This window comes from Hyperolius riggenbachi, chromosome 1 (assembly GCF_040937935.1).
Source record: "Hyperolius riggenbachi isolate aHypRig1 chromosome 1, aHypRig1.pri, whole genome shotgun sequence".
In the NCBI taxonomy this organism is placed as follows: Eukaryota; Metazoa; Chordata; class Amphibia; order Anura; family Hyperoliidae; genus Hyperolius; species Hyperolius riggenbachi.
Window position 1 is genome coordinate 386,197,137 of NC_090646.1, and position 17,789 is coordinate 386,214,925.

The 17,789-nt window shown below is 43.9% G+C and overlaps 1 protein-coding gene across 8 annotated transcripts in view; it reads right to left on the reverse strand.

The window, feature by feature from the left end:
* The window catches only part of MLLT3 (MLLT3 super elongation complex subunit), a 371,915-nt gene that overhangs the window by 313,371 nt on the left and 40,755 nt on the right, over positions 1-17,789 (reverse strand). For 2 of the 8 annotated variants that reach the window (XM_068234407.1, XM_068234406.1), the window contains exon 1: positions 12,489-13,360. The exons of the other annotated variants lie outside the window; for them this stretch is intronic. In XM_068234407.1, coding sequence (XP_068090508.1) covers positions 12,489-12,491 — 3 coding nt within the window. In that variant the 5' untranslated portion in view covers positions 12,492-13,360. Of the gene's footprint in view, positions 1-12,488; positions 13,361-17,789 lie in introns of those variants that run through there. 8 annotated transcript variants of the gene reach the window in all.

Sequence of the window (17,789 nt, forward strand, 5' to 3'; positions counted from 1 at the left end):
AACTCATTTCAGCTGTACTTTAACGGATTCCTCATTAAGAAGTCCTCTTCCTGAGGTCTAACCTTTAACCCAAACTTCAACATTATTATTCTCCTGACAATGAACAATGGACCTACCCCCATCATAATATTCCCTTCTTTAAAGTGGATCCAAGATAATCTTTTACTCATTGCATAGTTGTGTTCCTTTCATATATAGTTTATAGGGATTTCCTCAAGACAAATACTTTGTTTTAATACTCTAATTCCCTATAAACTAAACAAGCCTCGCCCACAGCTCCTTTTGTGCCTTGGCACTGTAGCAAGGGTTTATGGGAGCTCAGTCTAGGCAGCAGGAGGAGAAGGTTACTAGGCATTGATTTCAGAGGCAGAGGGGAGGAGGGAGGAGGAGGAGAGGGGACTGAATTTACACACAGGCAAGCTGATAGCATCTCCAGCCCTCAGCCTGTGACAAACAGAAAATTGCTGCCCTCATTGTATCACAGGAATAAATCAAACTTTTGAAGCCGTTTGCAACTAGATATGCTGTATAAACTATCTAAACTTTAGATAAGATATATAGATAAGTTACTTGTTATAGTTTTTCATCTTGGATCCGCTTAAAGCCCAAGCATAACCAATACTATTAACCTCATCCTATCCTATGCCGTAAACCTCCTAATTCACACTTAACCCCAACCTTCCTCTCACACCTAGCAACTACCGTACTTCTTAGCACTTTGCCTTAAAATGAACCAAGCACCATTTTTAGCACCCAGGACATCTCTATAGCACTTTAAAAATGCATACCAACAATGTGATTCACACAGTGTTATGCTACATACACACTTTAGATAAAAGTCTTTGGAAAAGGCAAGATCACAGACCAATTCTATTCTATGGAGCTGCACTCCCCATCAGATAAAATCTTTGCAAGATGCTGCACACAAAGATGCTGTATACATTCAAAAGATCAGTATCTGCAAAAGATCTGTTCCTGCAAAAGATCCATTCCTTCAAAATGCATTCATAGTCTGTGATATTTGCAGATCCTCATACACACCTTGTTTAACAGACTTCATCTGCATATCTGGCAATCATCTGCAGATCTGAAAATTTTTCCTGGTGGATCTGATCTGCAGATGATTGTCTGTTAAACAAGGTGTGTATGAGGATCTGCAGATATCATAGACTATGAATGCATTTTGCAGGAATGGATCTTTTGCAGAAACAGATATTTTGCAGATACTGATCTTTTGTGTCTGTACAGCATCTTTGTGTGCAGCATCCTGCAAAGATTTTATCTGATGGGGAGTGCAGCTCCATAGACTAGACTGTGTAGAGTATGGCTCTCATATTACATGGAAGGGGGTAAAATTGGTCTGTGATCTTGCCTTTTCCAAAGACTTTTATCTCAAGTGTGTATGTAGCATTAGACCAAGCACTCCAATGGAGATAGGAGTGTGCTAAAGCTGATATGACCCTGATGCCCAAGGGTCGCCGATTCAAGAAGCCAAGATCAGCAGCACCACTCTTGAAGAGATAGCTCTTTATTAAGACACGTAATTAAAATCACATGACAAAAAAATTGGCTTAGATGCAGCTATGAGCTTGACAAAGAAGCATTCGAAACAGCGGGCTGTAGCTGCATCTAAGCCCATTTTTTTTTTTGGCATGTGATTTTAATTACGTGTCTGAATAAAGAGCTCTCTCTTCAAGAGTGGTGCTGCGGATCGTGGCTTCATGCCAACAATGTGACTAAAAAAACAAAACAAAAACAAAAAACACACCTTTAAAAACTTTAATTTTACTTCTTTTTCATGCTTTAGCACAGGCCTTTATTACCCTATTCTCTCCTACTTCAATAAATAATTGACAGCCAGAAGGGGAGGGGAAAATGGCAGCTCCTATAGCTATTAGAAGCCAGGAAGAGAAAAGTGGTGCTTGGTTCCCTTTAACTTCCTAACCTAATAAACCAACCTCTTCTTACACCAACCCTCTTATGCCTTTAGGGTCTGGGCACACTTGCAGCTTCTGTGCATTTTTCAGCCACACGTCAATGTTACAGACAGTGCTGGAAAATGCATACAAACATGCAAGTGTGTTGGGCCCTAAAGCCTCGTACGAGGACTGTCACCTGCAAGGATTGTGACAGTTCTGTAAAGATGCTGCACTGGTCTGGAGGCTAGGGGAGGTGAGAACTGGCTGCATAGTTATCAGCTGCACTGAACAATGGTTCAACTGATTCTAGCCCAGATTTCAACTGAAACCTAATCAGAATCTAATGATGCAATATGCTAAATAAATCCTACTCAACTGACCTCTGATGGGGATTAGACAGTCATTTGCTGTATCAAGCCTTGACCACATGTACAAGGACTGTCGCTCGCAGGGATTGGGCAACATTTGGGGTCCGTGTCATGTTACACATGCATAGTTTGCTTTTTTCAAGTGTGTCTCCTCTCTCTTCCCTTACCCTCCTCTCATCTCTTTGTCTCCTCCCTCACTGCTCATTCTAGCTCAACCCTGCATCTCAGCTACATGCTTCTGCTAGCTGCTCACACTATGATTTTTTGACCTATCCATTTGTTCATTGGTGTATGATCTGCACAGTTTGAATAAACTTCTTCACGATCTTCAAGGTGTCGTATGGATCGAGTCACTGTCCGCCAATCTACCTAAGGCTGCGGGGGGGAAGACAGGTTTTTAACCTAGTTTATAGTGATCCAATAAATTCTTCCCTTAAATTTATCAATCTGCACTACAGAAGTAGACTCTCGAAGTGAGAGGTTTAGCCTGATTGGTTGCATAGAATACTTTTTTTTTTCTTTAATCATTTTATGCATTTATTTTATTCACACTGGAACATATTTGACAAGGAACATTTTTTTTGTTCTTAGTGTGCGTTTTCTGCATGCATCCGCCAAGTCAGCAGTTGAATCCAGTAGGCAATGGGAATTGCACGCAATGTGCAAAAAAGTGGCTCAAGCAGCATTTTTTTTACATGCAAGTAAGTACCGCAATAATATGAGCCAGCCCACTGATTAACATGAGAGGTCACATCTGGGGTATTTCTGCATGCGGGAAAACTGTGCACAATTCACCTAATGCTAGGTACACACTATGAGATTTTCTGGCCGATTTACTGTCAAATCGATTATTTCCAACATGTCCAATCTGATTTCCGATCGATTTGAGTATTTTCCGATCGATTTCCTATTGAACTGGACAGAAATCGATCGTAAAATGCTCTGAAATCGATCACAAAGCAGATCGGACATGTTGGAAATAATCAATCTGACAGTAAATCAGCCAGAAAATCTCAGTGTGTACCTAGTATTAGGCTGGTTTCACAGTGGGACGTTACAGGTGCACGTTAAAGCAGCCTGTAAGTCAGCCCAACTCACAGTAATGAAAAAAAATCATTGGGCTGTTCACAGTGCCCACGTTGCGTTACAGTGTAACACTGGACGTTTAAAGAAAGTGCAGCATGCTGTGAGTTATACGCGGTTTTAGCCGCATTAGACTGTTTGCACATGCTCAGTAATGTTTTTTTTCTTTTCGTGCAGGAGAGGAGAAGGGGAGAGTCCGCTATTGTGGCCAGCCGCATGGCTAATTAATATGCATTGCAGTGTTCTTCCTGGAGCGGCCGCTTATTGGCTGGCGGGACCACGTGATGTGGAGTGTTCCGATCACGTGCTCTCCACAGTCTTTTGCCGCGTGCGCCGTTTTCGGCCGATAGTATGCGTCAAAAAGTAAACAGCACGGACACATCAAGAGATGCATAACGCGGCTCTATATAACGTCCAACTTTAAAGCTCACATGTGTTGTGTTAGGGGCACGTTATGCGACCTTAACGTCGCATCTAACGCAACGTCTTAGTGGGAAAGAGCCCCAAGTGTCACCCCTGCCTCACTCTTTGCATCATCTCCTCTAATCACATGAAAGCTGATGTCTGATTGTTTATAGATTAATTTACAGTGCTCCCTTTACCAATGAGTCAGCATGTCTCTATTGACTTCATTGCTAGAAGAAACATTACAATTCAACTAAACTCCCTGCAGCCAAACAAATTATGATTGGATGAAATATGAACATATATTATTCTAAGTACATCACTCCCATGGCGTATAGAAGCTCATTACTAAACAAAACAAAAGTGGTAACATCATTCTCATACAGTTCACAGATTTAAGGTGGCCATACATCAGATGACTTGGCAGCCGATCGACCATCCAATTCAATTATAAATCGGACAGGATTAAAATCGGTGCCACCAACAGCATGCCTGATTGACAATGTGACCAATTTTGGGCATGTATATCAATCAGACATGCTGCAAGATGTAAGGCCGACATGCTCAATTGGGTGCGCAGAGATAATGGCACGCAACTTCAGGACAAGCATGAACATGACAGAACCAAACCCCCACCCCCCGTGTAAAATGTGCCCCATGCGGTATACTTTACCTGTCTGCGTCTGCCGCTGGCTCCATGCTCTGTCCACATATACGCACCCCACATAGTTGTCTACGAGAACATGGGCGCGTGTGTGAGATCACACGTGCCCATGTTATACAGGCAACCACATGGGGCGCGTGAATGTCGATGGGGCGCAGAGCCGGCGGCGGACACCAACAGGTAAAGTATACCGCATGGGGCACATTTTAAATTAGGAGGGACACTACCAGGGGCAGTGGATGCAGCATCACAAGGCCGATTCCCCAAATGATTTCATTCTGAAATCGATAAGAATCAGCCTGTGGTGTATGGGCAAGCAGCAGATCTCTCTCCAATCACATTTGATCAGAGAGATCTGTCTCTTGGTCAATCTGCCCATACATCATCTGATATAAGAACACCTTAAAGAGAATCTGTACTCTAATATTCTTACAATAAAAAGCATACCATTCTATTCATTATTTTCTCCTGTGCCCCGCTGTGCTGTTTCTGCCACTCTCTGCTGCAATCCTGGCTTGTAATTAACAGTTTTAGGCAGTGTTTACAAACAAACTAACCAGCTTCTAATAGGCTCAGCTAAGCATAGTGTATGAGTCATTCAGAGTATGCAGGGGGCCTGCAGAGGGTGTGTATCGCTTCTACCAATCACAAGCAGCCCTGCACATTCCACACAATCAAGCTTTAGCCCGACAAACAGGACAGAGGAAAGATACATTGATTTATTACAGAGACAGTGCAGTTAGGAAAGACTGCAGTAAGCCAGAGCAGATTAGAACAGGCATAGGAACTTATAGGATAGAAGAACTAAGGCTGAAAAATTTGTTACAGAGTCTCTTTAAAGGGAAGGTTCAAGCAAAATAAAAAAATGAGTTTCACTTACCTGGGGCTTCTACCAGCCCCATGCAGCCATCCTGTGCCCTCGTAGTCACTCACTGCTGCTACAGTCCCCCGCTGGCAGCTTTCCGACCTCGGAGGTCGGCGGGCCGCATTGCGTACATTTTTACGCATTCCCACTAGTGCAGGAACATTAACACATACATTTTTACGCGTTAGTGGTTCAATGCGTCAATTTTTACGCATTAAACCACTAACGCGTAAAAATGTATGTGTTAATGTTCCTGCACTAGTGGGAATGCATAAAAACATACGCAATGCGGCCCGCCGACCTCCGAGGTCGGAAAGTTGCCAGCGGGGGACTGGAGCAGCAGTGAGTGACTACGAGGGCACAGGATGGCTGCATTGGGCTGGTAGAAGCCCCAGGTAAGGGAAACTCATTTTTTTATTTTGCTTGAACCTTCCCTTTAAAAGAGACTCCGTAACAAAAATTGCATCCTGTTTTTTATCATCCTACAAGTTCCAAAAGCTATTCTAATGTGTTCTGGCTTACTGCAGCACGTTTTACTATCACCATCTCTGTAATAAATCAACTTATCTCTCTCTTGTCAGACTTGTCAGCCTGTGTCTGGAAGGCTGCCAAGTTCTTCAGTGTTGTAGTTCTGTGATGCATCTCCCCCCTCCAGCCTCCTCTCTGCACACTGCCTGTGTATTATTTAGATTAGGGCAGCTTCTCTCTTCTCTCTTATCTTTTACAAGCTGGATAAATCCTCCTCTGAGCTGGCTGGGCTTTCACATACTGAGGAATTACATACAGGCAGAGCTGTCTGCACTCTGCAGGAAGAAACAGCCTGACACTTCAGTGGAAGATAGCTGCAGGGGGAAAGAAACACACAAATGATATCTTGAGATTCAAAAGGAAGGGTGTATACAGCCTGCTTGTGTATGATTGTATTTTCTATGTGTGGACATACTGTACATCAACCTACTTCCTGTTTTGGTGGCCATTTGGTTTGTTTATAAACAAACTTTTAAAAACTGTTTTTAACCACTTTTAATGCGGCGAGGAGCGGCAAAATTGTGACAGAGGGTAATAGGAGATGTCCCCTAACGCACTGGTATGTTTACTTTTGTGCGATTTTAACAATACAGATTCTCTTTAAAGGGAACCTTAACTGAGAGGGATATGGATGTTTTCTTTTAAACAATACCAGTTGCTTGGCAGTCCTGCTGATCTCTTTAGCTGCAGTAGTGGTTGAATCACACACCTGAAACAAGAATGAGCTAATCCAGTCTGACTTCAGTCAGAGCACCTGATCTGCATGCTTGTTGAGGGGCTGTGGCTAAAAAGTATTAGAGACACAGGATCAGCGGGAGAGTCCGGCAACTGGTATTATTTTAAAAAGAAAAATCCATATCCTTCTCAGTTTAGGTTCCTTTTAAGGGCTTGTTCACACGATGAGAGTTTGTGTAATTTTTTTAAGCACTGGCAATTTTAGAAATCGCCCTAAAAGCACTTGTACAATGATTCCCTATGAGAGTGTTCACATATGAGCAGTTTGATTACAATCCGCTTCCAAAAGCTCTGCCTGTACCATTTCCTGAGCACTGTGGCTCAATGGAAGGTATAGGGAAAATCACTAAGCGCTTGAAAAAGTGCTTTGCATAATGATTTCCTGAGCGCTTTTAAGCCGCATCTACACGCGTAGATGCGGCCGCGATGCTCCTTATCAATCGAGCCGCTGATGCGGCTCAATTGATAAGATCCGACAGGACGGATCTTGCTTCCGCCGATTCCCTGCTCGCTCCCCGCTAGGGGACAATGGCAAGGAATCGAGCTGAAGATAAGCGGCGCGGCGCGGGGACGAGCGGGAATCGAGCAGGTATTGATGCCGGGGCACGCGGAAGAGGCGATCCGGCAGGTAATCGAGCCGCCGGATCGCTGCAATGTCCCATCGTGTAGATGGGGCTTTAAGAATAAATACATTGTATTTATTCTTTTCCGCTTCAAAGAGTTCACTTCCTGACTGACATCAGGAAGTGAAAATCTCAATTGCTCATCAAAAGCGCTTACACAAAATCGCCCAATGCTCAGAAAACGCCAGGAATCGCTTGAAAAAAATAAATAAATCACGCACAAAAATACTCAGCGCTTGCGATTTATAATGTGAACATAGCCTAACTGTACTTGGTAGTTTAAAGCTCATCAGTATACAACTTTTATATAAAGCCCTTGCTCACCTCCCAGGTTTGTCATTGTACAAATAGGGAAGTGATTTGCTTTCTTAAAGAGGAACTCCAGTGAACATTTTAGTGTTGGCAGGTGATGTAGCTACTGCATGGTTTTTGGCAGTTGGAAACAGCTGTGAACAGCTATTTTCCACAATGCAACAAGGTTCACACCTTGTTGTATGTACTTTTCTTGTGGGAGGGGTTTCTTGTGGGAGGAGTTTCACCACAATATCAGTCATACAGCGCCCCCTGATGGTCTGTTTGTGAAAAGGAATAGATTTCTCATGTAAAAGGGGGGTATCAGCTACTGATTGGGATAAAGTTCAATTTTTGGTCGGAGTTTCTCTTTAAAGCAGAAGGAATTTGCGATAATTCAGCTTTAAGTGAACATCTGTGGTTACCCACAATGCATCGCTACTGAATATGCAAATTATCTCTTTATACCCCTGAAGCCAGGATTACATCCAGAATTGCTAGTGTGTAGCAAGCCTATCGCTTTTATAATGGTTTTGGGTCACCAGGAGCTGCTTGGTGTTGCACATAAAAGGTAAATAGAGAACTGTGACGATTCTCACACAATTTGCATACTTGATGCAGCTGTTCCAAAAACATTGCCTGAAAAATTAGTAAGGCTGCATTTCTACATCATGCAAATACTTGCATTTTTCTGCACCAAAAAAAAATGCACAGCAATGAAAGAGTAGCTGCTAATTTCCATATTGTGTGATTTTCCCCATGTGTTTCAGGGGAAAAAAAACCTGACAACATTTCAGAAGTTTCCCACGTAATGATTGTCAATTATGCTAGACGCAATTTCGCACAAAAATTAACATAAAATAACACATGTAAAATGTTATATTGAAACACAGCCTTACTGTATGTGGTTCAGAGATCCCTTCAGTAAAAATAGAGCAAGTAGCGGTGTGGGTGTTCTCCTGATGTTTAAATATAAATATTATCTTTTTGTGGCCAGCATTGGCACTACAGGAGATTCTAATCTTTATTAGGCTTTGCCGAGCTGTAGTATTGACCACAAAGGCTACTTTCACACAGGGGAATTGAGTTGCGTTCACTGGAAAAATAGGATCGCAAAACAAGTGGGTAAAAGTTGCATCGCATGTTATGCTTGCAGTGAGACGCATACAGTATATAGAAAGTATGTTTAACTGCTGCGTTATGTGGTAACCGAACCTGCCGTACCGCACTACTAATGCCCCGATGCAAACAGTACCATTACAATATAACTGAATTGCGTTAGCACAAAGTGAACCCGGGGTGAGAGACATATAGAGCCTGACATATTTATTTCCTTTTAAAGCAATGCACATTGCCTGGCAGTGCTGCTGATCCACTGTTTCTAATACATTTACCCATAGACCCTGTACAAACATGCAGATCTGGTGAAAAAAAAAAATCTGACAAGATAAGCTGCATGCTTGTTTCAAGTGTGTGATTCAGACAGATCAGCAGGACAGCCGGGCAACTGGTATTATTTGATAAAAATACATAGGACAGCCTCCATATGTCCCCCACCTCATTCCCTTAACATACCAGTGTGAAAGTAGCTCAACAGGATTTTGCACTAGCACAAGGAAGTGGGTCTTGTGATCTTTGCTGACAGTAAAAGACTGGTGAGAGCCCTCAGTCAGTTTCTTCCTGACTACCTCACAGAGGCAATGATGGGATACAGGAGTATGGAATATGTTTCTGTATAGTAATTGAAATTATAGGACACAGCCTGCAATGATTAATGTTTACAATTAATATCTATCGCAAAAAAATAAATAAATGTATAGACTGCACATAATATTGTGAAATAACCAGGGCTGTGGAGTCTGTACAAAAATCTTCTGACTCCAACTCCGGGTGCCCAAAATGGCTCTGACTCCTTAGTCTAATACTTAACAGAGCTGTGGATTTTGTACCCAAATCATCTGACTCCGACTCCTCAGTTTATGAAATCAACGACTCCAACTCCGAGTGCCAAAAACTGCCCCGACTCCGACTCCAACTCTGTACAGCCCTGGGAAAAACTAATGCAGCTTTACAAGCTGGACTAGGGCTGTATCATTTCACTGTAGTCCACGGTGGGAAAATGAGGTCAAGGAGATTATCACTACAACATACTGTAGTGGGTGTCTTTCGCAGAAGGAATTAAAAAAAAAGAAAAGAGAAAATGTATTAGTCTAGAGCTATCCTAATTGTCCTAATGCTGGATTAAAGGCCTCAGGGTGCAATTGTGCATTTTCTTTACCACTTTCTACATTCTTAAGTGGTTCTTTTGTACTTGAGGAAGAAAAACTTTACAGAAACAAAGAGGGCATCAGTTACAACCCTAATGCCAGGAATACACGGTACGTTTTGTACCGCTGAATTGAGCCGCTGATGGCTCGATTGATAAAATCTGACGTGTCCGATCACCCGCCGGATCGATTCCGTGCTCAATACCGCGGGCAGGACAATGGAAGAAAACGAGCAGAAGATGAAGCGCCGGCGGGGACGAGCGGGAATCGATCCAGGCACCCACGGGGATGTGCCGGAATTGATCCAGCGGCTCGATTCAGCGGTACCGTGTATTCCTAGCATAATATCCAAACTAAATGTTGCTTGACAAGCACTGGCAGACCAGAGCAAACAAGGCACTGAGAAACAAACTGAAAAGGTGGATCAAGCAGAGTAATGCCACTTATTCACTGCTCCAACTTGAACCTTGTTAGTAGGCTTTGTGAAAAGACCTATGGGGATCAGTGAGCAATAGCAGTTCAGCATCTAAGGAGGGGAGTGACTAGGTTTGTGTGTGAAATACATTTTCCTTCTCTTCATAATTATTCATGTGACACCCATACTTTTTCCACAGCAATTTACAGACACATTACTCACTGTTCCTTAACCCCCCAATGTTTTGGGTTGCAAGAAGAAATGGAGTACCCTATGGAAACCCTACACAAGGTATGATAAAAGTGGTTACCAGAAAATGTGTCTGGCATAATCAGTGTTCCCCAAACCCTGTCCTCAAGGCCCACCAACAGTGCAAGTTTGTGGAAATCAAAAGAGGTATTTGATCAGCTCTGCTGAGACACTAATTACCTCACCTGTGAATGTTTGTGGTTTCCTGAAAAACATGTACGGTTGGTGGGCCTTGAGGACAGGGTTGGGGAACTATGGCGTAAAGCAGGGCTTTTCAACCGTGTCCTCAAGTACCACCAACAGTGCATGTTTTGCAGAAAACCACAAACATTCACAGGTGAGGTAATTAGTGTCTCAGCAGAGAGTTGATTAACTGCCTGTGTGGATTTCCACAAAACATGCACGGTTGGTGGTACTTGAGGACAAGGTTGAAAAGCTCTGGCAGAAAGGATGCATTGCAACGCGAACTGCAATGCACCACCTATGCGACATCCGTAGTGTAGCTAGAGTGCTATAACAGCATGCGGCATCCCAACGCACTGCATGCAGTTTGTTAACGCAAAATGCATGCGTTGCCAGCGACAGTGAAGCACATATTTCATTGACTATGCGACGCAACGCACAGATAACCTGCAATGCCACTTTCCTGTTCTGTTGCATTCCCTTTTGCTGGGGATGCAATGCCCACTGTGCACCTAGCCTAAAATGAAAGACATTTGGCTCCAAAGGATACTGGAATTTGCAGGGGCTGAAGCAAAACTTTTTAGGAGCATAGCTAACTGGTAGCTTGATTAATTGGCTGTCATTTAGTAGCTCTCAAATCTGATTAGCTTGTGAAAATACCCACATCATCCCCTGCAAATTCCAGTTCCTGATTACCCAAATCTGCAAGCAGAATTTTCTGGTCCGCCTGGTAAAAATCAAATGCAGATTTAGAGCTGCGGGACCACAGCATATGCGGGAACCAACATATGTTGGATTTAATCAAAGTGGAGGAAAATGAAAGTGTTGCCCATACCAAGCTTCAGTGTATACCATGGGAAACACTTCTGCTTCAGCAGAACAGCATCACTATTCACTACATGTACTGTTAGAATTCTGAAATATGGGGGCAGTGTTCAACAGAAAGTACAGTATTTGTATTGCTAATTTCATTGATAAAAAAAAAGCAAAAACCACTAACAGGAACAAAGATTAGATCTGCAAAGCATTTCTAAAGAAGGTTTGCAGTAACCGCTGTCTCAGAGAACCTTTTTCTTACAACTGCCTATTTGCATTTTTAAAATCAACCCTTCAAAAAAAAAACATGAGGTACAAGAGCGTGCACAATGGTGAGCTGCAGTTAAACAGCATGGGCTGCCTATGAACGCTTGTTTCAAATAAATATCAATGTATTCAGTATGCTATCGGAGCTGTGCATGTAGATTCTAGGCATGCAGATGTGCTCTATACATTGTTCCCCAGACTGCTATCAGCACTAGATTTCAAAGACTGCCCTTTTTAGAACACATGCAACAAAAAGGGAATAGTGATTAAAATGAACCCGTATGAGATACTGCTGCGATAGGCTGGTTACACAGCACACCATTACATTATCCTGAGGGCACTGATGTGATTTCTACCACAGATTATAATATAGGCTATTACATTAGGTGAAGCCCAGTTGATGGAGAACTATTGGATTCCTCTGCGTATAGAAAAGTGACTGACCTACACATGAACACTGCACACAACAAAAAAAAGAACACGTGATTGAAAATTATATATATATATATATATATATATATATATATATATATATATATATATATATATATATATAGATAGATATATAGATAAGATAGATACATATACACATACACAAACACACTAGTGTAAATGGTAACTGGTGAGAACGCTGAGCTATAGGTGTCACTGGCATAAAGCAGCTAGGTGCACGCAGCAATGCTAATAAGGAAGAGGTGGGTGTAAAGGTGGTGGGGGGTTGTCACCGGTAAGGTTTAACCCCTTGTCACAAGAAGCCTATTAGCAGCACATATAGCACTATAGGGCCGCCGGAGCAGGCAGTGAACGCACCATGCTAGCGGCGCCTCCTGGAACTCCGGGCTGCCTTTATTATGGGGGCTCAGCCAGATCAGCTCCACGATCCACCTTCCACCGCTTGCTCCCGGCCGCGATCCGAATTCAGAGCAATCCAGGTCTCGCTTCCCGCAGGTGCTTAATTACAATCCGGAGGGCATCCCCTCCTCCCAGCAGCACAAGAAGCCCCCCTTCCTATACGGTAATCCAGGTGCGGGCTTTCCTTAAACGCAAATATGAAAAAGTAAAACAAGCGATCCAGGTTGTGATCCAGTTGTGGGTAGTGCTGATCCGCTAGTGTGGCTCCTGATCCATGCCTGCAGAGAGGGGGAGGCAGAGATCACACGGCCCCAGGTGCTGCCTGCCTGCCACCGGTATCCTCAGCAGCTATCAGATCATCTGCCCCTCCTATGGGCTCTCCCTCCGATGTCCTCCGCAGCCCAAGCTTTGCTCCACTGTACGGCGACACCGGTCCATATGTCCAGCTACTTCCCCATTGCATCCAGCTGTCTCCTTCTATCGCTATGTGGCCTCTGTTCACCTCCGCACAGGGAATGATAGCGCAGAATGGTGCCGAGCTAGAAGAGCGGCGCTGCTGCCCTGGAATCCAGGTTGAAGTTAGCAGTGATATTACATAGATGGCAGTGCTGCTGTAGCCGGTCTGCAGAAGGCTGCATTAATGGTTTGTTCCTCCCCCTGCACTCACCGAGCTGGCCATGCCTAGGGCTTGGGGCAGCCTCTAGTATTCCTCCTCAGTTATAATTGTGCTACTAGCCTCACTAGCGAGGAGGGAGGATCAGGAGAAGGTGGAGGGCAGCAAGGAGACAGCGGCTAGCATTGCACTCTCTTCCCCTATGTGTCTGACTCTCTCCCCTTGTCTCATTACACTAAGCCCCGTGGCTGGCAGGACTAAGGCGCATGCGCACTGCTCCTGCCGCTGCTAGCCAGACAGAGCACAGTGCAGGAGGGGAGGGTGTGCTGAGAGAAGAAAGAGGGGAAAAAGGGAGGAAAGAAAAACCTCCGGGGGTGTAGACATTTATATTGCTGTGCAGAATTTAAAAATGTAATGCACAGTGGAAACAAAGAAACACACATCATCACTAAAATGTGCTTGGAAGGATGAAAGAGAAAAGGTGAGTCCAGGTTGAGAAGTCCCCGACCATGAGAAAAGAATACGATCGGCATGAAGGCTGACCACTGAAGGGTCATGGTGAGAAGCCTTTCTCATCTGAGAGGAGAAGAAGCAACTGATAACCAGGAGGGAGCCTGTCACCTGGGCTACCTGCTGGGCTCTGAGTATAGCCATATATGGTGGACACACCTCCTGCAATGCTATGCACAAGAATGTTAATAGGTGGCTACACACAATACAATGAATATCTAATTTTACAGCAATTCGATAAAATCAATTGTATTAAAAAAAAAAAAAATCAAAAGCTTTTTTTTTTTTTTCCTTCGATCGTGGCAGAAACTTCTAATCAATGTTTTTATTTATGGTGTGTGGTAGACTGACAATTCAGTAAGGTACAGATGCAAGCAATTTTTCTGAGTTTTCAATTTTTTTAATATATATATATATATATATATATATATATATATATATATATAATATAGGGAAAAATTGAACACATGTGAGGTACATTATGGTGGCCATACATGGTACAATTTTTTTCATCCAATCTTACCATTTCTATGTAGTACAAGGGTAAATTAAGTGAATATATTGAAAGGATAATTTAGGCAGTTACCTTATATTACATAGAAATGGTAAGATTGGATGAAAAAATTGTACCATGTATGGCCACCATTAGTAAGATTTTTCAAATGTTACAATCAGAAAGATTGACTGTAAGGCCTCTTTTACAGTAGGATGTTGCGTTTTGATGCAACGTTAAGGTCGCAGCGCAAATTACAACGTAATGCCCCCAAAAAGTTGCAAAGCAACTTGTAGACCTTGCTCCCATTAATTTTCATTCTCTATTTTAATTATTGGTAATATTATATTACATATCCAATTTACAAACTTTTTTGTAATGTAGTTCTATTAACATTACCTTTTCTAGTTCAGTCTGTAGCCTATTATGATTATTTTCCCCCAGACATGCCTTCTATTTCCTTTCAGTCATTACAACAGTTTGGTGGGCCATATTGATCTTCATTCTGAAGCCAGCATTTCATTTACATGGTTAGAATTATTGCCATCTAGAGGGATATCAGATTTCCAAATGTCTTTCCTTAGGGCTCTTTCACACCAGAGCCCTTAGGGCTCTTTCACACCAGAGCCCTTTTTACGCGTTTTAACGCAAGGTCTATACTTTGCGTTAACCAAGGTAAAAGGAAAGTCCATAGACTTTCCTTTTACCTTTCACACCCGACGCTGCGTTTCGATACGTTGCAATACGACGCATCTCGGCGCATTTTATCGTCGGGAATCGCCGTTTCCCCTTCGGGTTAATTAACTACTACCGCCGCTACTCAGCGTCGCACCGGAGTTTCCCGACGACACGCCGCAACGCCTGCAGGAGCCGTTCTCCTGCACGTTTCTGATGTGTAACAGGCCTTAGGCATTTGTTCCCTCCTAGTGCACCTGTATTGCCGGGTAAAGCAGACAGAGAAAAGAAAAGGGGTAAGCTGGTATAGTAATGTTTGCTAAATTATTGGCAGTGTATAGGAATTGCCCTGAGGAAAACTGATTTTATTTACATAAAAGTGTAGAGCCTACAGGCAATGAAAAGTATGCTTCCAAGTCATTACTGAGCATGTGCAAACAGTCTAACTTGTTACACACAAACGCAACGTGTGCACTGTGAATGTTGCACAGACTTAGTATTCCTGTGCGTTAGTCTGCGTTGAAACTGTAAAAGAGGCCTCACTCTTGAATTGAAAAAAAAATTGAAAAATTGTATGGTGTGTGGCCACCTAGGCCTGGGACCCACTAGCAGCACATTTTCTCCCCCCCCCCCATAAACTGCATATTGGGCAGTGTTTCCCCCATAAAATGCATATTGGGAAGCGGTCTCCTTCCCATAAACTGCAAATTGGGTAGCGTTTACCCTCCATAAACTGCATATTGGGAAGCATTTCCCCCCATAAACTGCATGTTGGGCAGTGTTTCTAACCATAAAATGCATATTGGGAAATGGGAATCTTATCTGGAGATTTGTCAGTGTTTACCTATTGAAAAATCTCTCCTCTGCACGATTCACATTCTGAAATTTATCACAGCCGGTATCATCTTGAGTACTGGCAGGTGATCTCTGCAGAATGCTTGGTTACTGAGCATTCCGAAGACAGTACCAAAACAGAGCTGGTCCCCCAGAAACCTCAGGGAGGGGGGGGGGGCAGTCGGGGTGCACTGCGCATGCCGTGGCCGGGAGTGCTCTGTATCCTACTACTGTGTAGACACAGAATGCTCCAAGACGGGGGTGCGTGCACAGCCGAACTGTGCATGTGCAGACTGGCCAAACTTATGCGGCTTCTACAGAGAGGAGGAGGCTGAGGAAGAAGGCGTGGGAGTGATCGGTGCGGAGGGGGCTGGAGGAAGCTCCAGGTATGTATAAAGCTTCTATACTTAAAGGAATCATCAGGCATTGTAAGCCCCCCCCCCCCCCCCCCCGATCTACTTACCTGGGGCTTCCTCCAGCTCCTTCCCGGTGACATGTCCCACGACGCAGCTCTGCTCACAGCCCGGTGTCCCCGCCGGTACTTAGGCCTACCTCGTACTGCACCTGCGCCACTGTCAATCAGGGCCACGTTGTCGTGGTGTACTGCCCAGACGCAGAACTATTGTGCCTGAGCAGTACACCGCAGACAATGTGGCCGTGATTGACAGCGGCGCAGGCGCAGTACGAGGCCGACCCTCGTACCTCGGCCTCAGTACTGGCGGGGACACCGGGCTGTGAGCAGAGCTGCGTCATGGGACATGTCGCTGGGAATGCTGGAGGAAGCCATGCGTTAATAAATCGGGGGAGGGGGGCTTACAAAGCCTGAGGATTCTTTTAAGGTAGCCATACATCTAGCGATTCTGATTCAATCGACAAAGCGATCAACTTTATTAAAGAATCAACTTCAGTATGGTTGATCGACTAGTGACCCACACACTACAAACTATATCCTATGCGATTCACCTTCACATTCTGACCAATGTGGTGTCTCCATGCTCTGAATGCAAAAATCGATTCAGTCTATCGAATGACATGTGAACAGTAGCTGATTCCTGTGCAATTGACCGATAACTTGCATCGTGCTTGATTGACTAAGCTGGTCGATTCGACATGAAATCAGCCACTTTTCATCATTGGGAATTATGGAACACACTCGAGTCTATCAAATGATCGAATCGAATGGTCAATCGTACAGCCAAATCGCTAGATGTATGGCTACCTGTAGTAGTCTCTGGTACACTTTTTAAATGTTAATCTTGAGGTACATGGCTACTTAATAATTTTTTCTGAAAGCCTGTGCCTACTTGACTTATTTACCTGCAGGCATGTGACTACTAGATCTTTTTATCTTTAGGCTTGTGGTTGCTTGATCTGGAGGCATGGGACTAACATTTTAAGACGCTCCTGACCATAAGACGCACCTAATATATACTAAACCCACTGCATCCATGGTGAAGGGGCATCTTGTGGATTATGCCCCCTTTATACCTCATGCCTTGTGTCTACCTGTGTCCCCCATGTGTCTGCCTCTGTCATCCTTGTGTCCTCCTCTATGCCCCTTTGTGTCCCCGTGTCCTCTGCATGGGCACAGTTCAGGGAGTCCCTGACATTGTGGTGGGTTGGTGGTTAGTATTGGGAAGTGTTCACAAGTCAGGAACTCCCTGCATTTGGACTATAAGACGCAGTGACTTTTTTCCCCCACTTTTGGGGGAGAAAAAGCGAGTCTGCACTGCAGGCATATGAAAGTATAATATAAGCAAGGGAGAAACATAATTTCAAGAGGAATTTCAGGCACTGGTATAAGGAGGATGATACTTGTACAACACTAAGGTCCCGTTTCCCCTTGTGACACACGCGTCTGTGAGATGTGCAGCGTCACTTCCTGGTGTGCGGATACTGAGACGAATCCCATCAGCTGTGCACGGATATGGGATACGCAGCCTCCCGCACCATTTCAGATGAAAATGCTGGCCGAATCGCTAGTGCAAGCGATTTGGCCGGCGGTGACATTGTTACCTATGGCAGAGTTTCCCAGCGCGATTTGACTGCAGGGAAACTTTGTGGATTCAGCGTGGAAATCGCGCCAGTGGAAATGGGCCCTTAGAGTTTTCCTGCATATAACAGTTGGCCAAGT